The following is a 24,430-nucleotide window of genomic DNA, read 5'->3' as shown; positions in this document are numbered from 1 at the left end:
AACGTAGCAAAGTGGATTGCAACGATGCCTGTGTATGGTCCCATAACTTCCTTTTGACACTCAACAAAAGAAAGCTCCCAATGTCTTTGGAAACCCAGAGTGTGGGAGGAAAACAACAGAAAGGGTAAGCACAGGTCTTTGTGTTCCACACCATCTGTGCAAACCAAAGAAAAGTCACTTCCTGTCTCTGACCCTCAGTTTCCTTATTTATAAAATGAGGAAACTGGATAGGGTGTCTCAGCCTTAATATTTGTGGATTCTCCTAACTTGCCCGGGACAGCACATGACCTGTCTTCCTCTAGCAGTGTTAGCTAGATCTGAAACATATCCAGCCCACAGGCTTCTCACAGGAACTACAAAATAGTGGTTTTGTCCACATGATGCCCAATTCTAAGAGGCTTCTTTCAAATGTTCTTTGTGGTCAGTACCCACTTGTATTCAGGAATATGCTCTTGGTTTAAAAGAGTGGGGCTTCCTCCTGGTCAGTATCCTTACCCTGACCACTGACATGGCCTCCTGCTTCCAAAAGTGCTACAGATAGCCAACCTAGATGTCAGCTGTGGTTCCAGATCCAGCCTCTTTCAATTTTGGTCCTTTTCAGTACTTACCCCTTGTGTGACACTATTCTTAGAGAAAGATGAACAAATATCTACTCACACCATAAAAGGAACTGATGTCAGACCAAGATAGCACCATCAATACCACCAATATCTAACTTGGTGAATCAATGAGTTTTCTGAGGCTATTTGCTACAGATGAGTGAAAAATTACTTACAGAAATGTGGATGACTCAAAGGCAGCTACATCACCAAAAGCCCATACAAGTGGGTAATATCTCATAAGAGCTGGGACCCTGGCAGCACTCTGTATTACTCGAAAGAAGTTCCATGGGTAAGAGAGTCTCCTCACTCCTCTCTTCAGCATCTTGTCATACTTATATGACCTTTGGGAGAGAAGGGATTTATGAATATTCTAAGTTTCAGGGACTTCCTGAGACTTGGAAGCTGTGGAGTTCTTCCACCTGACAAGGGATGTTTCAACTTGGAACTTCCTGAGTCTTGAAGAGAGTCCCTCTGAAATGGAAAGTTTTAGTTCAGAATAAATTGCTACACAACATAACGTCCCCTCCCTCTCCTGCCACATGGGCAAATATCCACCTCCCAGGCTCTCTTCAGATTCTACAGGGAAGCAGAGTTACAGCTTGAAGAGTAGAAGTATACAAGAAAAGGAGGCTGGAATGGGATGCCAGCAACAGCTTCTGGGTGAAAAAGGTGGAGCATCGTGACATCAGAGATGGAGGGAGAGAGGCGTTTTATATCATAATCTCTGCAAAAGGGTTCTCACCCATTCGTCTTCCTGCTGCTCTGACTTATTTCATCTTCATGGAAGAACTAGGAAGTAGTCAAAGACTACTTGAAGCTACTCTACCTTCCATATACTTTACAGAGATAGAAACTGATAAATCACTGTTCCAAGTGATTTAATGACTTTCTTGAAAGCAGATAATTAGGAGCTCAACCACAGGCTCTTCAGGCTTTCAGGCCTAAGTCTGAACTATGTGATATCTATAGAACACTTTCCAAGAGTAAAATCCTTGAAGGAATAAAAGTTATATGACAAGGTCCCTTCTTTCATAGATTTTCCCCTTCCCATAAAGAAAATAATGATTTAACCCTTTTTGCAGTAGATGACAATCACCACACAGACCCATAACTGAGCAAGGTATAGAGGATAAGATATTGCCAAATATTCAGAAATAGTGAATATCTATTTCATACCCTCCTCCACCCAAGACTTGGGGGACTTAGGGGAAGATGGGACAGAAAGATTATAAGAGCCATTGGTGATGGATGACTATAAGGAAACAATGTATTATGAACAGAGCAGGGAAGATCAGACAAAACTCCAGAATGAAGAAGGAAGAAGTAGGCAGTAAGCTAAGGAGATAATGGCAGTTGATAATGGCTAGAAGAGGGAGAGTCCATTTTCTTTGAGGATACAATCCCTGGTGGGTAGGTCACCCTCCAGTAAGGTCCTATGCCTAAGAGTACATGAACAAAATAAACTGCATTTGCTTTTCTTTAATTGGGTGGGTAGGAAAAGGGGATGAATCTGGAAAGAATGGGGGTAGGAGGTGAGTCTGATCAAAATGTATTTTGTGAACTTCTCAAAAATTGATAAAAATGAGAAAATTGAAGGAAAGTCAGGAAATGAAGCTACTATAAAAATAACCTGTAGAGACCATATACAGTGGTTAGGCACTACCCCCTGTTGAAGGATAGGACCACCCACCCATCTCAAAAATATTAACCCAGAATTGCTCCTGTCTAAAGGACATACAGGGACAAAGAGTGGAGCAGAGACTCAAGGAAAGGCCATTCAGAGACTGCCCCACCTAGGGATCCATCCCACCTGCAGACACCAAACCCAGACACTATTGCTGATGTCAAAAAGCACTTGCTGACAGGAGCCTGATATAGCTGTCCCCTGAGAGGCTCTACCAGACCCTGGCCAATACAGATCTGATGCTAGCAGCCAACCATCAGACTGACCACGGGGACCCCAATGGAGGAGTTAGGGGAAGAACTGAAGAAGCTGAAGGTGTTTGCAAAACATAGGAAGAATAACAATATCAACCAGAACCCCCATAGATCCCAGGGACTAAAACTCCAACCAAAGAGTACACATGGAGGGACCCATGGCTCCAACTGGATATGTAGCAGAGGATGGCCTTATCTGGCATCAGTTGGAGGGGAGGCCCTTGGTCCTGTGAAGGCTCAATGCCCCAGCATAGGGGAATGCTAGGGCAGTAAGGCAGGAGTGGGTGGGTGGGTGGCAGAGCACCCTCATAGGAGTAGGGGGGATGGGATAGGGGGTTTGCAGAGGGGAGACCAGAGAGGGGGACAACACTTGAAATGTAAATAAATAAAATAATCAATTAAAAAATTAACCAGCAAAACACCACAGGCATCAGAAATGAGTAAGGGAGGGAGCCGGGGAAACAAAATCTTATTTTCTCTTTGTCCTGACATCACAGGTCACAGATAACCAGCAGGCAAGTCACTTAGCAGTAAAGGCTTGGAAGAGGCAGTCTTGTTTTGTATACTGACAAAGATGTACTGAAAAAGTCCAGGGCACAAGGAACATCTTGGAAGAGAGAGTCATAAGAATAAAGACTTTGGATAATATGAAGGAAGGCTGTGAAATGCTACCTTCTGGATATGCCATGTATCTCTGCAATCAAGAATTCACAGTATCTGAGTCTGCCTATGAGGGTCCTGTACAATACTGAGCCTGTAAACATTCAGTCATGCACATTATAGGTAATCATGGGGCCCTATTTTTCCCTGAAGAACAAATTGGCTTAGATGGATGGGGGCAGGGTAGGTAATCAATTGTTCTCTGTGGTATTGCCATTGCCTGCGTTCCCACATTCTAATGGATAGCTCTATTCACACGCTCACACACAGCGTTCTGGTTAAACTCTAGTTTTGTGGGTCAAAAAACAAACACAAAACAGAGCAAAAGAGACATGTGAAAGGATAACTTAGAGGGGAGAGGGGAAATTGATGAGAGGAGCTAAAAGAGAACGGAACCTATGTCACTCAAACTCATTATATACATACATAAAATTGTCCAAAATAAACTTAGTTTGAAAATCTAAATTTAAAAATTCTAAATGGAATTAAAGAGAAAAATATATAAAATTGAAATTCCCATGCCTTGTGTTTCATTCTGCGAGTGCATTTTTCACTACCAACACTCTTAGCTAAAATTGTGCAAAAGTTACTCTGCCACAGTTTGGGGTGTAGACCTCTGTTGAATGCAAATTAAATACAGTTGAGTGACAATGACAATAATTTAGTCAAACTGACGGGTATTCAAGTGACATTTTTAATCCCTTTCTGCTTGTTTCTAGTTCTTGGTGACTGGTCAGGTCCCATGTGCTCTTCCACAGTGAGACCTGCACTAATGATTAACATTCCCGCTTCTTTAAAGAAGCCACCACCTGCTTGAAGTTTATATTGCCGGGAAATGATTAGCTTGAGCTAGGTTGGAATTTCTTATCCAGTTATTCCTTAGAGTGTTTACAACTCTAAAGTTGGGGGGTGAGGGGCGAGTGTTTCTGCTGCCTTTTGATCTGGACATCAAATCTCAGAAAGTGAATAACCATTCTGTGAATTTTAAGGTATCTTTCAAATCTAAACTTCAGGATTTCAGGAGTCCCTGGAAACTATGAAATGTCTTCCTGTCCCAATGTGGTCAACTTGCTTTGTCAAGGAATTGATAATGCATTTTTTACATACCATCGTGACTCCTGAAACATAGACTGCACAGTACATTTTGGTGTGTGGTCCTTTGGATAACATGGTTCCCATAGTTTGGGGCATCCGAATACTTGTTCCACAGTTGGTCTTGCTTAGGAGGTGCAGCTTGGTTGGAAAAGGAGTGTCACTTTCTGCCGCCAAAAGGCAGGCTTAGAGAAGTAAACACTCCCACCGTTGTGAGTTTGCTCTCTTTGCTTCCTGCTTGTAGACCCCTGTATGAGCTCTCAGCTGTGGCTCCAGCTGCCATGCCTTCCTGCTGTCGCATTTCCCACCATGGTGGTGGTGAACTCATCCCTCTGGAACCCTACACCTAAATAAACCCCTTCCTTCCTTAAGTTGTCTCTGTCATGATGTTTATTATGGCAATAGAAAAGAACCTAAGAGGATAGAGTAGTAGAAACGTTTTACCCCATGATTTTAGATCACAGCTATGCTTTCTTATGTATTTATTAGTAAGTGACAATCATTAAAATTAATGCACTTATTTTTAATGAGTATGGGAAAAGAAAATAAGCAAAAAATGGTTAAGGGGAAACATGTTTGAGGCTTCACTAAAGTTCTGTGTATATATATATATATATATATATATATATATATATATATATATATATTTCGAGATGGGTTTCTCTGTGTAGCCCTGGCTGTCCTGGAACTCACTCTGTAGACCAGGCTGGCCTTGAACTTGGAAATCTGCCTGCCTCTGCCTCCCAAGTGCTGGGATTAAAGGCATACACCACCACTGCCCAGAACATATGAATATTTTTTAAAAATCATTGCATGCAATCCAATGTTAAAAAGTAAAATCATGGATGAAGAGGAGCAAGAAAAGCAAGAGGGGACTGAGCAACGTTTTGTTTGGCTCCCAAGGAAGTGTTGACAAAGAATATCTGCAGGAGGCCTAAGTTAACAGCTTATGAAGGGAATTTTATATTTTTCACTGCTCTCCAGTGCTTGAAATCTTATCACATGCATGTATCACTCTTGCAAGATAATAGTCAATTATGATGGAAGATAAATCCATCCTTTCTCCTTTTTTATCCCATCTACAGTTGCCTTGAGTCAAGCTGGGTATCTCTCTTCTACAACAATTTTGTAATAGTTTTTTGTAAAAGAAAAGGTTTCTATCTATAGAGGGCTGTCTGTGTGCCAGGAATGCGCCAAGGATAGTAAATACTGTCTTCCTGGGTCCTCATACACTCTAGGTGTAGGCACTGATAGTCTCTGTTGCTCTGTGAACAAAAACTGTACTCCCAAGGCTGATATATTTGAGTGCTTGTTCCCTGGATGTCGGTGTTGTTTGGAGAAGCCATGGAGCAGCCTTGATGGAAGGAGTATGCTACTGAGAAGCCATGGAGCAGCCTTGATGGAAGGAGTATGCTACTGAGAAGCCATGGAGCAGCCTTGATGGAAGGAGTATGCTACTGAGAAGCCATGGAGCAGCCTTGATGGAAGGAGTATGCTACTGAGGTCAGGCGTTGAAGGGTTATAGTCTCAGCTCACTTGATGTTTGTGGTCTCTTTCTTGGGTGTGGCTAGAGATATTATCCCTCAGCTTACTGTCCCTACTACCTGTTATCATGCCTCCCTTGCCATTATAGACTCTTCTTCAAGGACCATAAGCCAAAATAAAATCCTTCTTCAGTAAGTCTTGATATTTTGTCACAGTAACAAAAAAAAAGTAACTCATTCATTCGTTTTGCAGATGAGGATATTGAACCCTAGAACATTCCTGCTTGTCACACAATGAATACGGGTTGGAGCCAGGCCTAGGGTGAAGACAGCAACACCCCTGTTCTCTGCCGCAAGTTTTCATCTTGCACATACACAAACACAGGTCTCCTTTGATTAAATTCTGTGCAATACACAGGCCACCACCTTTCTTGCCAAAGTCTAATTTTTAATACATTCATCCTTCTCTTCATCATGCATCGATATACCTAGCAAGTCCTAATATTTCCCAAGTGGTCTTCCCCCACCCCTGTGACATGTGCAGGTGGGCACAGTCCTGAGCAGTTTGATGGCTTGTGAAGAGGTAAGATAAACACTGGCTGCTGGGTCCCAAACCCAGGCCCTAGATGCCTTACAACAAATGTGCCTTAAGGCTCCTCTAGAAGTTATTCGGGGCTCTGAGCATCCACTACATTTTCAGTATACCAAGTTCTCTCATCTTTCTACAACTGTCTTTTTCCGACTAGGTATCAGTTGTGATGCATTCCAGCTTTGTGCGCCCATAGAAATCCTTCACAATCTAAGCCGAATGCTTCTGTTCCCTTGGGATCCCCTAACTGCCTGCTGTTGTCTTCCTGGTAGTGCTTACCACATTGGATTAGCTGAATTTGCCTATCGGACATGTTTACAGACAACTGTTATCTTTTCTAGAACAGCACTGTGAAATGTGAGCATGGCCTGAGTATAAAGCTGAGTTGAACTCATGATAGAGAATGTAGAACAAGAAAGTAGCTGGAAGAAAAAAAGACATGACTAATTAGCTAGGCTGTGTCTCCTGTGCTTTCAGAATCCATGTGACATCGAACCAATGTATATCAACAGACAAATGTCATACTTGGGGAGGAGACACTTAGTGAAGAGAAAAAACGTGTGTGTGTGTGTGTGTGTGTGTGTGTGTGTGTGTGTGTGTGTATGTGTGTGTGTAGAAAAGAGAGGGAGAAAAGAGAAAGGGGAAAAAAGCAGAGTATATATGTAGTTAAAGCATATGTGTGTGTTTATGTATGGTTGATATATATATGTGTATGTGTATATATTTTATGTAGCATGGCTTACTCATGCATGCATATGTATGTTCATATATCATATAACAAATTTATCACACCCACAATGTGTTTATATATAGGTCATATATACATACACAAACACAAATGCATGTGTTTTTTACATATGTAGTTATATGGAGGCATCTGTATAATTTGTTTCTTCAATACATGCATGTATAATGATATGCATGTTATATATTTTATATACACATACAAATACTATGTATATATATACGTGTGTGTGTGTATACTGTAATGCAAATAATAGGAAATTTTCAGGATTGTTAGGAGGTGGTAGGAAGAACATTTTTTGCACACAACACGGATTTTTTTTTAATTCATTCATTTTAGGTATATAAGTGTTCTATCTGCATGTGCACCTGCATGCCAGAAAAGGACATCAGATCCCAGTAGAGATGGTAGTAAGCCACCATGTGGTTGCTGGGAATTGAACTCAGGACCTCTGGAAGTGCTGTTAACTGCTGAGCTATCTTTCTAACCCCGAGACAGACTTTTTAAGATTAAAAAAATCTGTGCCTGTGGCTTTCTTTCATGTTGTGGTGAGTCACTAAAAAGAAAAGAAACAGCCAGAAAATTGGGAAGTAAATGTTTTAGGGAAGCCTCACTAATGCCAAGCTAGGATGAAAGTTAAGAAACACACACACACACATACACACACACCACAATAAATAAACCCAACTAAGGAAATGAGAAACCATCTCTTTGGATTTGATAATGCCTATTTTACTCCTACTTGGAAATAGATACTAAACCTATGTGGGACCAGTCCTCCATGCCTAATGTGAGATGCTGCTGAGGAAGATAACTACATCCCTTATGGTGGTATTTCAAAGAGTAAGTGAGATAAAGTGTGAAAAAAAAAGACATACAAATATGACCTGTTAGCTTTTGTCCTGTGGCCTTTCACCTATCTAAAGTCTATCATCTTTCTGAACAAGGCATTAGCTGCTGACTTGGGACATGGAGAAAGTGTTTCTAAATCGAACACTTTCCATGTGTTGGATTGCCTCATCTCATTTCCCTTTTAGGGCAAGGTGACACGAAACATTATTACAGACTCTGACCTTGAGCTGAGATAAATTGTTATTATACCGCCTGGCTGGCTTTGGGTGTCTAGAGCTCTTCACCTTAATAACAGCTGCACTCAGTATTCCACATCTGCCTGATTATTATCCTCTTTTTCCACTCACTGTACACATGACCGAGGTAATGGACCATGTCTAGTGCAGGGCCCCTCCGTGGACTCCTCTTCCGCTTTCTGGGAAGTTCATGTTTTTATAAGTAAGATCTCTCTGTCCCAGCCTGATACAGTTGCAGACAAGGGATGTTGTAACTTCAGTTCAGGAGCCAGGAAAACACCTCTGAGCAAACCTGACACAATCAGCAGACACCAGATACCACAGCTGGGTCACGGGAAAGATTTAAAGATAGTTCCCAGGAATCTCTTTAACAGACAATGGAGAACAGATCTTTAGATGCTTTTTTAAAACTCCCAAATAAGAACATTAGGTTCATATATGAGGAGCCCACAATGATATGCAAATCTGTAACTTTGACTTCTGACATCTTCCATTTTAACGTTAGCCTTTGTGATCAATACTCTCAATTTATCACTAAAGTAACTAAGCTGCAGTTACATGAGACATTTTGATGGCAACATCTGCATAGCCAATAATTTCTATTACTGAGCAGCCCAGCTGTCCCTTCTTTTTGTCTTGATATTGATTTTCACCTCCGATTTTCATACTATCTCCTTTTGCAGAAGACAAAACAGGAAGTCGAAGACTGAAAGTTACTCTCGCCCTCTGTTAAGAAGAGGCTATATGCTTGGCATGTGTGTCTTCATTAAGAAAATAAACTATAGGAAAACTCCAGGCTGCAGGGACAGCCTTTTAAGAGTCAGTTGTGCTAGCCAAGAATAGACACTGCCTTAAAATGGAGCTTAGTTTATCAGCTTCCCTAATGCACTAACTTGGCTTATCAAGGCATTACTTTGAGTCTAAGTTACCCTATACCTAACACTCCAACAATACAGAAGAGACTGATGTTAACCCCCTATAAAAGTAATCTACAGAGCAAGTTTTTCACGTGCTTCTTATGTCAAAACCAGACAAAAAGCAGTCTGAATAAGCAGTCAGCTAGCCCCTAGCCTTCTTCCCAAAGCTACTCCCTAACCCGCGCCAATACCTAACACCAAATTCCTCTTGCCATGGCAAGACTGGTAGATGCTTCAAAGAACACTGAGAAGCCACACACACACACACACTTCCTTTTTAGTTTTTTTTTTTTAATCCATCAGGCCCATCAGGAGCTAATGCTTGTTTAGTTCGTGTTCTTTTTATTTTTAAAATACAAATAAAACTTCTTTCAATATAAATATATCATTTCATTCAAGAGTAGAAAAAATATACTATCACCTTGGTCACTGCCCAGCAGGAACAAATTTGATTACTTAAAGAGTCAGAAATCAGGTCTTCTCTCCACATGTGAGGTTAGCCCAGTTCCAGTGCGATTTCATACATAGGAAAGTCTTGGTTCTAGAAACAAATCATTTCAGAGATCATAATGATTCAAATACACCACGCTAAATGTCTAACTTGTGTCCTGGAGTCAATGACACTGGGATAAGTTGAAGTTTAACACCAAGACCACAATTAAATTCATATAGAAACATTATATAAATTACTTTGTCAGGCTGCAGAAACAACATTAGATTTTATAGCAGTGTGCATCACTTTAAAAGTTAACAAACTTCTAATAAAGTAACTCAAGTCTGTTTCTTCCTCTGGATCAAGTGTACAGTGCATCGCTCTCTGGAGTCCACGCAGCGCTCACCGCAGGTGCAAAGGCTCTCTGGCAGGGACGCGGACCGCAGAGTGCCCAGCATTTTGTCCCAGTGTGTGAAGTAAGGAGCAAAATTGCAGTTAAACTGAGAGTGATGCAGGTCGTGGTGAGCCACGCCCCCGTACCAGCCAAAGGGCACAAGTCTATGAGTAGACCACGGGAAGTCATAGCCTGAGTGGTCCTCCACCGATAACCAGATGTTAATCACGTGAAAGGTAAAGATGGTGAGTGGGTGACACTGAAGCACCGCGACGTTCAGCACATCGAAGAAGGTCAGCGAAAGCAGCTCCCAGATGCTCATGTATTGGGTCGCCAGCGCGAAGGAGGACGAGTTCTGGTGATGCACCTTGTGGAAGGTGCGGTACAGCCAGGGCACCTTATGGTGCAGCAGGTGCCACGCGAAGATCTCAGTGTCGAAGAGCAGCAGGCAGATCAGGACGTGACTTAGGAGCTGGGCGAGCTCGGGGGCCTCCTGGGGGAGGAGCGCCGGGCTGCGCACCCAGTGCAGCAGCGTCACGGGGAACACGAACACCAGGTGCTGGTAGAGTGTCAGCCCCAGGCAAGGCAGAAGCTGCTTTACGGAAGGCGAGAAGTCCGGGTGGATCTTGTAGCGTCGCAGGATGGGGACCCAGGGATACAGGACGTCCAGCACCACGAATGGTAGGCAGAAGCCCATGTAAGTGATGATAGAAAAGGTGACTGGGAAGATAGGTGAGCGCGTGAACGCCTCCCTTGTCCTTATGGTGTCCCAGAGGGGCTGCAGGAGCAGCTGGCTGGAACAGCCCAGGTCTTGGAGCTCCGAACCGTTGTGGCAGCCCATGCTGAGACTGTGTCCCACAATTGTGGTCTCCCCAGTCCCGCCGACTTTTAGTCCCGCCACTTAAGACTGTGGCCACTCCCCCAGTGACGTCACCCTTCGTCTCCTTCCCACCCCCCTTTCCCTGATACAGAATTTTGCTTAAATAACCCGAATTTGGTTCCTGTCTATGTCCTGGTTTATAGCTGCATCAAATCTCCCCTTCATGCTTGCAGCGGCCCTTAAAGCCGTTTCCCAGACGTAAAGAACTGTTTGCTTGCCTTTCAATTGATGTACTAAAGACACAGGAAAGAGCAATTCTGCCTTGGGACAATTCACCCGCCATCACCGCTACAAACTAATGAGTTCTTCGCTCTCAGAAGGCGCTGTTTCCCAACCAAAGCAGAATTCCCTGAGTTTTAAAATATCTGTTTTTGACTGTTTAAAGACTTATTCTATATCTTGGGGAACTCCGAGTGTGCGTACCTCACGCCACAGTGCGTACTGGGTTCCTTGCAGACAAGGAGATGGAACCTGGCATCCTCCAAAAAAGAGCAGTCAGGCTCGCAGCCTTTTGACGCAGACGACTCTCCCGCTCTGGTGCCCTTAAAGCCCGCGGTGTCAAGAGCACAGATCAGATCCTGCAAGACAGTGGTCAAGAGGGTAGCACTGCCAGCCTTTGCTATGGATTGGAGAACGGAGGCTTAACACCCGCAAAGGCTCACTCGATTGGGCCAAACCGCAAAGGCCAGTGGAGAAGAAGATCTGAGCAATCTCATAGCCTCCCGGAACATGTTTCATCTCCCCTGCCATTTCCTTAGAGGTCCCTCAGGCTCCGACTTTTACCAACCCTCAGTTGTTCCCTACTCCTCAACTCCTGGACACCCTTTCAGACACTGGGACTGATCGTCCAGGGACTGAGCACAGGAGGTCAGTACTATGTCCGAGGAGAGCACCCTAGAGAGCCGAGCACAGAAATCAGCCCCGGGTAGCAGATACGCGGCAGGAAGACCCCAGAGGAAAGCCAGGGGCCATTCTCCCAGGGTTTCCTTCTTGTATTTGTGTCTTTACAGCTGCTTTTCTCTGCTGGAAGCTGACATAGTCTTATGTAAGCTTGTGTTTCTTGTATTATTTTCCAAAGAAAACAGGGATTGTAGCTCTAGGAGCCTGCTGCCAGTCCCCCCCTGGTGGGGGGGGGGCAAAGGGGGAAGGGATGGACTGTAACTTCTGCCTGCACAAGACTGTTACTTGTGATTCACACTCATCAAGAACTGGCTCCCACATTTTTCAGGAAGGAGGTGGTGACCCCATAACTGTGGCTTCACAGCTCTTTACCAAAGCACATACCAAAGGAAATAAGGCACACAATCACTTTAACTTTGTATTTCACAGGTAACCACTAAGATATTTGGAATTAAATGCAAATAGTTAAGGTTTTTTTTTTAACATGAAGAAAAGATAAAAGGATATAAGAAACAAACACATATGGTAAAAATATGGTACAATAAATGGGTCTAACATATAAACAGGGTGTGTGTGTGTATGTGTGTGTGTGTGTGTGTGTGTGTGTGTGTGTGTGTTATAGTAAACAGGTTCATTTTATATAGAGAAAACATACATACACAATAGGTAAGTTCATAATTCAGGCTCTTCCCATTTGGTAGATGTTCCAGAGTTATCACTGTTAGAGGAGGTGCACGCTCTTCATTCATTCTCTAGGGTCCGTAAACTGTAGCTTTGAACCGTTTGCAGCCTCAGAAAAAAGAAAAATAAAAACAAATTTTATAAGACTTATTACAGCCATTATGGAAACCAGCATGGGGTTGTCTCAAAATAAAACTAGCATATAGCCCAGCTATGCACTCCTGGCCATAAACTAAAGGACTCCACATCCTATTGGTATACAAGAATACACCAAAGAGCTAGAATGGGTATGAAAAGGGATTTGTATAGGAAACATGAAGTCACTCAAGTGGAATTTAGCTAAAGGTGTGCTTGTTGCCTTCAAAATACCCCAAAGATAGTCTGCTAACCAGACCTGCTAGAGATAAGGGATGTTTGGGATGCTGGAACATAAACGTTTACTTACCAGAACCGACCAGCCATTAGTCTCTGGTTCCCATGCTAAAGGAGAAAGCTGGCTGACTCATCCCAGCCATTAAGCAGTGATTCCCATTGCAAAGGCATACTTCTGAAAGGACAGCTCATTCATGGTGGGTAGTGTCAGGATACAGCTACCATGAAGTGTTGGTCTGCCATCAAGTCCCCTATGTTCTTATCAGGAAAAGCGTAGTTCTGTCAGGTGCACAAGATGACTGTTGGTAACAGCCATTTGAAAAAGAACAATACTGATGCACTTAAAATAATTCTGAAAATATATAATACCTTCGCTGTGTAAATTCCCTGTCTCCTAAGCAGCCAGACTTTGCAGTCTCCTGTCTGTGTTTAAGTGTAACCTGGGGCCAGACTTGAAAGGGGCAGTGTATATAAAATGTATATGCCTATGTATGTATATATATATACACTAACAAAATATTCTATGGGAGCCTGGCTCTTGCTTGGGTGTTAGCCCAGTCAGACAAGTCAAGTGCTATCAAAGTTATTCCTTCATTTCTAAGTATATGGAGTGATTTCTCACATGGGAGGTACATTCTTTCTCCTAACACTACCACAGAGATGCCTGTCTGTCCATGTTCATTGCTGCCCTGTTCACAACAGCACAGAAATGAGACGCCCCTGGATGCCCATCAACAGATGAATTTATGACGAAGATGCGATAGGAACCCACGATGGACTTCAATTCAGGTGTAAAGGAGAATTAAAAATTTGGATTGGCCTGGAAAGTGTAACATTAGACAAATTGATACCAACTCAGAAGAGAACATGTTTTTTCACTCATATATATGTCCTACTTTGTAATGTGTATGTGCATAAATGGGGGTAAATGGTAGTAACGCCTAGAAACCTAGAAAAGAGGCCAAGAGAGGGTTAAAAAAGAGGTGCTGGAGGGGTGGAGGGCAAAGGGACATGTGTGACTTTAAAAACAGAAAAGAGACCAGGTAGAATTACAGGGAGACTCAGGGAGGTAAAGAAATGGCAGAGATGAGAAGAGAAAGAGAAGACTTTGTCAGAAATCATTACAATAATATCTAATGTCTGGTATGCTAATATTAAAAAAAAGACTATAAACTCACTAAAGTCCTCAAAAAAAGAAGAAAGGGAGAAAGAAAGGAAGGAGAAGAAAATGAAAAGAAGAGAGAGACAGAGAGACAGAAAGGTTCCAACGTGCCATAGGAAATTCTGACTCTCTGCTGGTGTATCTGTCATTGCTGAAACAGGAGTAAAAAGTAGCCTTGAGCTTCTTGACAGGCAATGCACAAAAGGAAAGAAGACAGATTTTTCTTATGCTTCCTGGATGGCTAACAGAAGCAAAACGGGAGGCGGAGGGGCTTGGGGGTGGGGAGAGATACAGGTCTCTGGCCTTCCTATGGACTGATTTCTTCAAGTAGGATAATAACAGACTCCTTAATTCCTCTTACAAGCCCATGCTGTTTCCACTCACACTGTTAGGGCAACTTTCTTCTTTCTCATCCCCAGTGAATGTGGTCCTTTGATGCACATCTCAGAGAAGAGAGGAAGATTTGGGGTTTGTTCACTTAAAGGGGAAAAGAAAAAAGAACTTCAATGTGGGCCACTCAAGGTTCCAAAGGGACCACCAGAGCTCAGGAGCTCAGGAACTCACAATCTCAGAGATACAAATGTGTCATGACAGTTACAAATAGGTTGTACTCAGCAGACTTACCTGGATTTCTGTGAGGCACACGTTGTTCTTTGCTTCTGCCCTGTTTTTCATGCCTGGATGTGTTAGATCTGCTTGCACCCTATAAAAGATGGATGGTGTTGCTTGATTTACATTTAACTCTTATCTGTGCTGCCAAGACTTTGTGGTGCCGACTCATGTTCTTGCTGTTTCAGTGGTTCTGTCCTCTACTGCTGTATATTTATCTCTCCGTGCTTAGGACATCAAACCTGTGAAGCAAAGCCTGGAGTCAGGCCTGCAGGATGCCCTGTTCCCGTGCCCCTGCTCCTCAAGACACATTGAAGAACAGCTGCCCTCCTCCAGTCCCTGCCCATGAAGTTCATGGGACGGACATCGTGCCCAACATAGAGATGCAACCATCTCAAGGAGTTAAGTGGTTACAGACATCACAGCCTGATGCTAGAGAAGCAGGCATAATACTCCAGATGACTAAACAAAGTTTAATAAGCCAAAACAAAGTAGAGCCATGTGCTAAAGTGAAGCGGTTCCTTGAATTTACCAAGCCTAAGGGAGTTTCTGCAGACTCAAAAATGTAATAGTTTCCAAGTGAGTAGAGACTTTTAGAGCAAGGATCTTAGGATTTATTTCTACAGATCTAAGAAAATGTCTGTCCTCTCTCAGTTGCTCACTTTCTTCTCCCTCACTGGCTCTCTCTGACAAGGCTCGCCCCGCCCGCGCCCCCGCCCCCGCCCCCACCTCCATGTGAATTACAGAGGAGCCTGGGTGAAACCTAATGCATATCAAGCACTCCCTTTGTCACTGACCTCGAACGCCCTCCCATCCTAAGGAATGTTCCAAAGATGCTGCATATTCATTTTCGAAGATACAGGCTCAAATTTGAAGATTAAAAATATGTTTCTGCATTTCGATATTTATTAATGTTTATGTATTTATTGAGAACACTAGCAGATGCCATTTGGGTCTGCTATTTAAGGACAGTTGCACACGTGAGTGGCTGTTTTATAATTTCACATGGTATCAGAACGCTGTCTTGTACTTTTCCATTTGATAAAGACTTCTTGATCATTTCTTCTTGGCCTGAACCCTCTGACAGCCTTTAAAGACAAGAATCCCATCTCCTCCAGTTATTCCCAAGGTCCAAACGTAATTAACTCTGTCTCAGAGTTATTTGGTACCAACTAATCAAAAGTCTTTGGGAAGTCTCACCAATAGGGCATGCAGCTAGCCAGCAAAGCTAATGACATATAATCTTTAAAATGGGTATGGTGATTTATTTACTTATTTATTTTGCTTTCACAAGTGAGGCTATTTAGACAGATGCTTGGCTGAAACAACTGTATATCAGAGATTATAAGCAAGGCCCAAAGAGGTGGAATGATCTCAAAGATTGCAATATGACATCACATTTCAAAGATGAGGAATTAGTCTCAGATATGCCAAGAATGGCCCTGATTAGCGATAAAGTGTCAGTTACAGCTGTTGGAGAGTTACGTTCAGTGTCAGTTCTTAGCCAGCCAGGGTTGCTCTCAAAAAGATCTTTGAAGTGCTTTTTCTTCTTTTTTTCTTTTTTTTTCTTTTTTGTAGTAATTTTCAAAAGACTGAGGGACCATTAATTAACCTAGAAAGTAATGCTAATGAAGAATCCGAAGGATGTCAGCTCTTCCTGCAAAGTCTCCGAGTTACCCAGATACCTTGATGCTCCTAGTTACCCAGATACTGATGCACATGGCTTCGACCTGTCATATAGTGTATAAGTTACTACTGTCCGTACTGACGGAACTATTACTGGCCTCTCTGAAGCAAGCATATACAGACACTCCTAACTAAACTAAAAAGTCATACTATGCCTGTAAAGAAAGAAAAATGTCACCAGTCCCCCTAATTCTCCCCCCATCAACATGATCAAAGTTTTGGAAGAACACATAGTTTAAAACAGGCAAAGTCCATTTTTTTATAACGTAATTGATACAAAAAGTTCCATTTGACTAGTTTGAAATTAGACTTGAAATCTGCAACTAACACAATACAGCAAATACAGCTGGATGATAACTGAAAGCCTTCATCGGGATAATTACTTCCTTAGGTCGCCTTTCACACATCACAAGAAATCCAAGTGGTTTCTGGCCTTGAAATATCTCCATATATTAGAGATAAATGATAGGGGTTGGAGGGATGGCTCGGCATTGAAGAGCACTGGCTGCTCATGAAGAGGGCTCCTACTCAGACTGGGTTCAGACTCCATACTCACATGACTACTTACAATTATCTGAAACTCCAGTTGCAGGGTATCCAACGTCCTCTTGTGGACTCCTGAGGCACAAAACTCATGTGGTGCACTCACATACATGCAAGCCAAACACTCAGACACAAAATGAAAACAAACTATTCCTTAAAATAGCAAAGCATCAAGTTACTATTTGAAATGTATTTATTTATTAAATCAACATCTTTCATGTTCACAGACACAAAATCACCCTCGTTGTTTGGACAATGAAATCAATAAACTTGGCTATTTCGGAACGGTCTCTCCGTTAAAGGCTTCTCAACTTACTATCCTCCCACTGCCCACACTCAATATTTATCTCCAAGTAATATTTGGGCGGATAGCTGTTCCTTGAGAGCATCTTCAGATGATATTAATTATAAGAAAACTAATTGTTACCCTGGTTACAAATGATCACAGCCACAGCTCATTATCAAATTACCAATGGGCTGATGAAGCTTCTGGGCAGTTCCTACGAGGGAGACCCAGAGAAAGCTTTTAAAGTTTTTTTTTTAATATAGAATTTTTTAATTAGGTATTTATTTCATTTACATTTCCAAGGCTATCACAGAAGTCCCCCACACCCCTCCCCCACCCACTCCCCCACCCACCCATTCCCCCTTCTTGGCCCTGGCATTCCCCTGTACTGAGGCATATAAAGTTTGCACTACCAATGGGCCTCTCTTTCCACTGATGGCCGACTAGGCCATCTTCTGCTACATATGCAGCTAGAGACAAGAGCTCCGGGGGGTACTGGTTAGTTCATAATGTTGTTCCACCTATAGGGTTGCAGACCCCTTTAGCTCCTTGGATACTTTCTCTAGCTCCTCCACTGGGGGCCCTGTGATCCATCCAATAGCTGACTGTGAGCATCCACTTCTGTGTTTGCTAGGCCCCGGCATAGTCTCACAAGAGACAGCTATATCTGGGTCCTTTCAGCAAAATAGTGCTAATGAATGCAATGGTGTCAATGTTTGGAGGCTGATTATGGAATGGATCCCTGGATATGGCAGTCTCTAGATGGTCCATCCTTTTGTTTTAGATACAAACTTTGTCTCTGTAACTCCTTCCATGGGTGTTTTGTTCCCAATTTTAAAAAAAGGACAAAGTGTCCACACTTTGGTCTTCATTCTTCTTGAGTTTCATGTGTTTTGCAAATTGTATCTTATATCTTGGGTATTCTAAGTTTCTGGGCTAATATCCACTTATCAGTGAGTACATATCATGTGAGTTCTTTTGTGATTGGGTTACCTCACTCAGGATGATGCCCTCCAGGTCCATCCATTTGCCTAGGAATTTCATAAATTCATTATTTTTAATAGCTGAGTAGTATTCCATTTTGTAAATGCACCACATTTTCTGTATCCATTCCTCTGTTGAGGGACATCTGGGTTCTTTACAGCTTCTGGCTATTATAAATAAGGCTGCTATGAACATAGTGGAGTATGTGTCCTTCTTACCGGTTGGAACATCTTCTAGAATATATGCCCAGGAGAGGTATTGCGGGATCCTCTGGTAGTACTATGTCCAATTTTCTGAGGAACCGCCAGACTGATTTCCAGAGTGGTTGTACAAGCTTGCAATCCCACCAACAATGGAGGAATGTTCCTCTTTCTCTACATCCTCGCCAGCATCTGCTGTCACCTGAATTTTTGATCTTAGCCATTCTGACTGGTGTGAGATGGAATCTCAGGGTTGTTTTGATTTGCATTTCCCTGATGATTAAGGATGCTGAACATTTTTTCAGGTGCTCCTCAACCATTCCGTATTCCTCAGGTGAGAATTCTTTGTTTAGCTCTGAGCCCCATTTTTTAATAGGGTTATTTGATTTTCTGGAGTCCACCTTCTTGAGTTCTTTATATATATTGGATGTTAGTCCCCTATCTGATTTTGGATAGGTAAAGATCCTTTCCCAATCTGTTGGTGGCCTTTTTGTCTTATTGACGGTGTCTTTTGCCTCGCAGAAGCTTTGCAATTTTATGAGGTCCCATTTGTCGATTTTCGATCTTACAGCACAAGCCATTGCTGTTCTTCTATTCAGGAATTTTTCCCCTGTGCCCATATCTTCGAGGCTTTTCCCCACTTTCTCCTCTATAAGTTTCACTGTCTCTGGTTTTATGTGGAGTTCCTTAATCCACTTAGATTTGACCTTAGTACAAGGAGATAGGAATGGATCAATTTGCATTCTTCTACATGATAACCACCAGTTGTGCCAGCACCATTTGTTGAAAATGCTGTCTTTTTTTCCACTGGATGGTTTTAGTTCCCTTGTCAAAGATCAAGTGACCATAGGTATGTGGGTTCGTTTCTGGGTCTTCAAGCTTTTGTAGAAGCTGGATTTGGTGATACAAGCTTTTAGTCCCAGCATTCAGAAGGGAAGGCAGGAGGACCGCAATTTCCAGACAAGCCTGGGTACAGTGAGAGTCTCAAAACAAAATAAAACAAACCCAAGGGGACAGTGGCTGGCAAGATTTACAAGTAAAGTCAAGAGCGCCCTCTCGTGGAGATGAAGAACAGTGACCACCACCACCCCACTTGATTCTCTATTGTGATGAAAAACAGTGCCTTTCCCCCCCTCCTTCATTCTCAGTTGTAAAAAACAAACAAACAGATTTTTTCCTCCCCTCTCATTCTCCATTCTTCATCAATTTCCTCTGAAGAATACACTTTAGAAGGGCCACAAATAGACAGACGATAAGACACTTGATCTTGGCCAAAAGGCTACAGGGCAGCAATCCCAAGATCGGATATTAACTTTTCCTCCCAGAAGGCTGCAGCCTTATGTAGATCTTTATGTTCTGCTTGACATAGGACTTGACAAAGCCTGTTGAAAAGACCCCCAGGGAGTTCCCACCAAACCATCAGAGGCCTTCTCACAGACTCCAAGAGAAACTAAGGTTGGTGGGAATGCAGTTCAGTAGTGGAGTGCTTGCCTAGAACACACAGAGCTGGGCCTTGGCAGGATGAGGATGGGGAGGGGAGTGTTGGCCACAAAGGCTGAAGCATCCAGAGAGCACAAATGCATGCGAACAGGCACTGAAAGCCTCTGTGACTAGAGCAATCGTCTGGTATATAAAACCCATGGATTTCTCCACCCATTTCTCTATAGGAAAGTTTCCAGCTCGCAGGCAGGAGAAAGCACCAGAAAGTCCTTCAGTCCTTTCTGAGACTGTCAGGAAAAAACACACGGAGGTTGTACCAGTCCTTAGACCTACCTGGGTGCTCCTTGTTCTTACATATCTAATCAAAGCATGTACCCACTATGTCAGACCACATCATGTCAAAGGGGTGACAATCCAAGGTTCTGCCTGCAACTAGCCACTGTCTGGGGAAGGGATTATTACTGCCAGGTCTGAAATGAGTCTCGATAACACAGACCAAGCAGCCAAACCCAGCCCTCTCTAGGCCCATGTACTGGCTAGTTTTGTGACAACTTGACACAGCTGGAGTTATCACAGAGAAAGGAGCTTCAGTTGAGGAAATGCCTCCATGAGATCCAACTGTAAGGCATTTTCTCAATTAGTGATCAAGGGGAGAAAGGCCCCTTGTGGGTGGGACCATCTCTGGGCTAGCAGTCTTGGCTTCTATAAGAGAGCAGACTGAGCAAGCCAGGGGAAGCAAGCCAGTAAAGAACATCCCTCCATGGCCTCTGCATCAACTCTTGCTTCCTGACCTGCTTGAGTTCCAGTCCTGACTTCCTTGGTGATGAACAGCAGTATGAAAGTGTAAGCCGAATAAACCCTTTCCTCCCCAACTTGCTTCTTGGTCATGATGTTTGTGCAGGGATAGAAACCCTGACTAAGACAGCCACCCAGCCCCTCCTTCCTTTCTCTCCAATTGTTCATGGACTGTGTGATCGAAGTTTTGGGACTTGGAGAGAGTAGAGAAAGAAAATCTTGTATCCTGCTAAAAGAAAATGTATAGACTAGCCACTGTAAAGCAAACACCAGCACACCGATGTTCAGGCCTATGAGGCTGAGATTTATTGAAAAGTTTAAATACAAACCTTTAAGTTGTTACAAAGTTGTATCATTCTGCCTGTCTGTATGAGCCGATATCAAGTAATATTCCTGCATCTGTGGTACCTAATGCAGAATATCAGAAAACTTATCAACTATCCAGCTGGTGACAGCCATCGCCAGCAAGCCAAGTGAACAGATGTGGGCTTCCTGTACGCAGGCCCAAAGCAGGCTAAGTAAAACATTGTGCATACAACACTGATTCTCAAAGAGAAATTCCTGAGCTGAACTCTGTCTGAAAACATCATTTGTGTGAAAGGGAATCGGACCACTTGCCACCGCAACCAGCTTTAGCTTCATGCAGGCACCTTCACGGCAGCCATATTCACTTCTGACAAATCAGTGGTTTGTCCCTCCACAGAATGTTTCTCCACAGAAAAGTGACCGGACTACACATGCGGAACCAACAGAGCTCATTGTATTAATCTTCAAGTTTTTTATTTTTTTAATCAGTGCAAATTGCTTTTCAAGAGTCTACGCTTTTTTTGGGGGGGGTGTGGCTTGGCCTGAAAAATTTTGTTACTGAGGTCTGATGAAACTGAAGAAAGAATATTTACTCCTGCAGAAGCTGAGATAACACTGTATTTCACTAGGTAGCTAATGCATAAAAACATGAAAATGTTGTTTGGATAGGTGAACACAGGAACTCTGGGCTAGACAGTCCTCTAAGGCAAAGGGATGGGCACTGAGTACTTTGGGTTTTTTTTTCCTCCTTTGTCTTTGGTTTTCTAGAGACAAAGTCTCGCTTTCTAGAAGAACCCTAAATACTAGAGCAGTCTTCTGTCTCAACCTCTGGAGAACTAGGACTGTCGGTTTGCCCTGCCACGTGAAGCTCAGAGCAAGGAGCTTTTCATCGTGTGTTCAGGTCACTGGCAGACTTATTTTTGCTAGCAAACAACAGCTTGAAATGTCCTGTGGGTGTCCACTTGTGTTGGGTGGGAATATAAAAGCAACTGAGTAGCTTGTTTTACCTCAGAGGGTTTGAGGCAATGATTCGGTGAGTGAAGGGCTTGCTACACAGGCATGAGACCCTGAGTTCCTGTCCCTAGAATCAGGGTAAAAATGCCGGCTAGGACAGACACCCCATTCCGCAGCATTGGTGAGGGGGAAGGTAGAGACAGGCAGATCCTGGAGGCTCACGGGCCAACCAGTGTAACTGAAATAGCAGGCTCCCTGTTCAGCAAGAGACCCTGTTTCAAAAAGTAAGATGGGAATAACTGAGGAAGACACCCTAATGTGAGCCATTACCTCCACACAAGGAAGGGCTGGCCAGAACACAGCCCGCACACACTTAGGCACGTATGCACAGCACATATGCACCGAAAACAACCGTGAAAGGTAAACAAAAGGATTACAGAGACACTTAAAAGGCACCACTGGTTGTTGACGCTTGCTAGTCAGTCACAATGAAGCATAAGACAGCTAGCGTGCTTCTTATTAACCAGAGAGCAATGTACACCTTCGACATCATCATTTTCTTGCACATAAAAAATACAAATGACCTAGACAAGGAAAACACAAGGATTTTACAGAAATTAAGCAAACACCTGTTTTTTTTTCCCCCCTCTACTGAAGGGGAAGTGTTCAAGCCCAGCGTTCACTGGTATTTCTTCATTAGAGTGATTATTTCATCATACAGTTTCCAGGGGGCATCCAAACCCCAGATAAAATCCAGATGGTCCCATTCAGGAATGTTCTTGTGATACACCAACTTGGGGATTTGAGTCAGTAAGACAGTGATGTCATTGATGTCTGCTAGCCAGTCCCGGCCCCCGCTCCACAAAGCAGTGGGTAGACGCAGGTTTTTTATGCTGTACGAGGGAGGAAAACTCTACAAAAGAAAAAAAAAAAGAGTCATAGAAAGTTTTGCAATTATTCCCGTTATAATTTTTTTTAATTTTAATAAATGAAATCTCCATGGAAAAACAAATGCCTAGTAAGTTTGATTTGAAAGTAAAAATTTAATTTAAAAAACAAACAAACATGTTTTAAGAATTGCTGCCATTATGTTTTTCAGGTAGTCGTTATAAGGAGAAGTAGAATTGTGCGGCTCTTCCTCTTTGCTGCACTATAGGGACCACTTAATCCCCAGTGAGCATCACGGTTTTCCCCAGATGTGGAGTCAAGGCAGTAGAGCCAACTGAACAGGGAGGCACTGTGGGCTCATCTCCTCATGCCCTCTGAATGCAAGAGAAACCACACAAATCCTCCACGCCTCCATTTCCTGATCTTTCAGCCCCCTATGCAAGGGCTAGCTCAAGAATTAGGAAAAGCAGAGAGAAAGGTTCTCACACTTTAGGAAACGCAGTGATCAAAAATGGAAATTTTACTTAATGGAAAAGGCTTAAAAGCCATGCAATATGCCTGAGGTCTCACATCTAGCAAGCTGGCAGCTGCCTGAAGGCTCTTTGGTTCTAAGGAGTGCTTATGATTCTACTGAACCACAGTGATCCCTTATGCACAGCCTAAAGGATGGAGACAGGAGGCTTGGGCCATACCACCACTGACAGATCTGGGAAGATCTGAGTGGACTGAGAGAAAACTTCATAACCAGGCAATTCTGCCGAGAATATTCCCCCAGCAGCTGGGCTCAACTGAGTTCTGGAAGCCTAGGTTGGCTTCGGTGATGAAGCACATTTTAAAATTCTTACCTGGTTGTAATGAAAATAATTCTTTTCACTGCTTCCCCAGTCAAAAGCTTGAAGCTTTCCGTATTTAAAAACCTAAAAAATACAATTTGGAGGAAAAAAAAACTTAGCAGACATGAAATTTATAAAATAATATAAGAGGTTACTAGGGCTGGGCGGTGGTGGAGCACACCTTTAATCCTAGCACTTGGGAGGCAGAGGCAGGCGGATTTCTGAGTTCGAGGCCAGCCTGGTCTATAGGGTTAGTTCCAGAACAGTCAGGGCTACACAGAGAAACCCTGTCTCAAAAAACCAAAAAAAAAAAAAAAAAAAAAAGGTTACTAGGGTTAATTAGGTCCTCAGAAATCAAGTTATTCCCTAATTCAGGTCTATTTATCATTTCCGAATAATTATTTAAGGTAAATTTAAAACTGTACTATGGCTTCCTTTACCACATGACTGAATTTCTGACTGAATGGCTAGAAAAGTAGCTATGACCAGAGGATTACCTCTATGAGATGGACTTTATCTGTGTGGAGGTTTTCTGCTAACATTGGCTTCTTGGGCTTTTGTAAAGAGTAATTGATTTTATTTGGAGATGGCCATGTACACTAACGGTTAACTGGGAGCAAGTAAAGTTGTATCGCCAAGTGACACTATAATTATCATGGTTTGCATTCAGCATGACCTCTGATGTTCGCACAACAATGAAATCAGTGACATGTATGCAGCATTCAGTTTACCACTCTCACACATCACGCACACGGGTAAAGCACTAGGTGCTTAATAAGAATAGCTTGGAACTTAGCCTGAGCTCATGTGCTCAGCTAGCAGCACTACAGTGGATGGCATCAGAATGATATGAGGTCAGAATAATATGCAGATTCTAGGAACAGGCCTACAGAATTCAGATCCTGGATAGATATGGGGATAGGCCCAGGAGTCTATTTCTATCTGTGTCCTCAGTGGCAGTGGCTAGCT

At 42.9% G+C, this 24,430-nt stretch overlaps 2 protein-coding genes across 3 annotated transcripts in view; both read right to left on the bottom strand.

Moving 5' to 3' along the window:
* Positions 1–9,453: 9,453 nt before the first annotated feature.
* Ch25h (cholesterol 25-hydroxylase) lies at positions 9,454–10,939 on the bottom strand. Its single transcript, XM_021152561.2, has one exon. It carries the CDS (start codon positions 10,781–10,783, stop codon positions 9,887–9,889), a length of 897 nt encoding a protein of 298 aa, XP_021008220.1. The 5' UTR covers positions 10,784–10,939; the 3' UTR covers positions 9,454–9,886.
* Positions 10,940–20,763: 9,824 nt separating this feature from the next.
* The window catches only part of Lipa (lipase A, lysosomal acid type), a 33,815-nt gene continuing 30,148 nt past the window's right edge, over positions 20,764–24,430 (bottom strand). For both annotated transcript variants that reach the window (XM_029472561.1, XM_021151828.2), the window contains 2 exons: positions 23,474–23,545; positions 20,764–22,653 (listed from right to left, as the gene is read on the bottom strand). In XM_029472561.1, the coding sequence (XP_029328421.1) occupies positions 22,420–22,653; positions 23,474–23,545 (306 nt within the window). In that variant the 3' untranslated portion in view covers positions 20,764–22,419. The remainder of the gene's footprint in view (positions 22,654–23,473; positions 23,546–24,430) is intronic.

Source organism: Mus caroli, unplaced genomic scaffold (genome assembly GCF_978045245.1).
Source record: "Mus caroli unplaced genomic scaffold, Mus_caroli_1 scaffold_20, whole genome shotgun sequence".
Lineage (NCBI taxonomy): Eukaryota > Metazoa > Chordata > Mammalia > Rodentia > Muridae > Mus > Mus caroli.
The sequence above is the reverse complement of the archived record's forward strand: the minus strand, read 5'-3'. Positions and strand labels throughout refer to the sequence as shown.

Excerpts from the sequence above, each read along its gene's own strand:
- Ch25h (XM_021152561.2), bottom strand. The coding sequence starts at position 10,783 with ATGGGCTGCCACAACGGTTCGGAGCTCCAAGACCTGGGCTGTTCCAGC.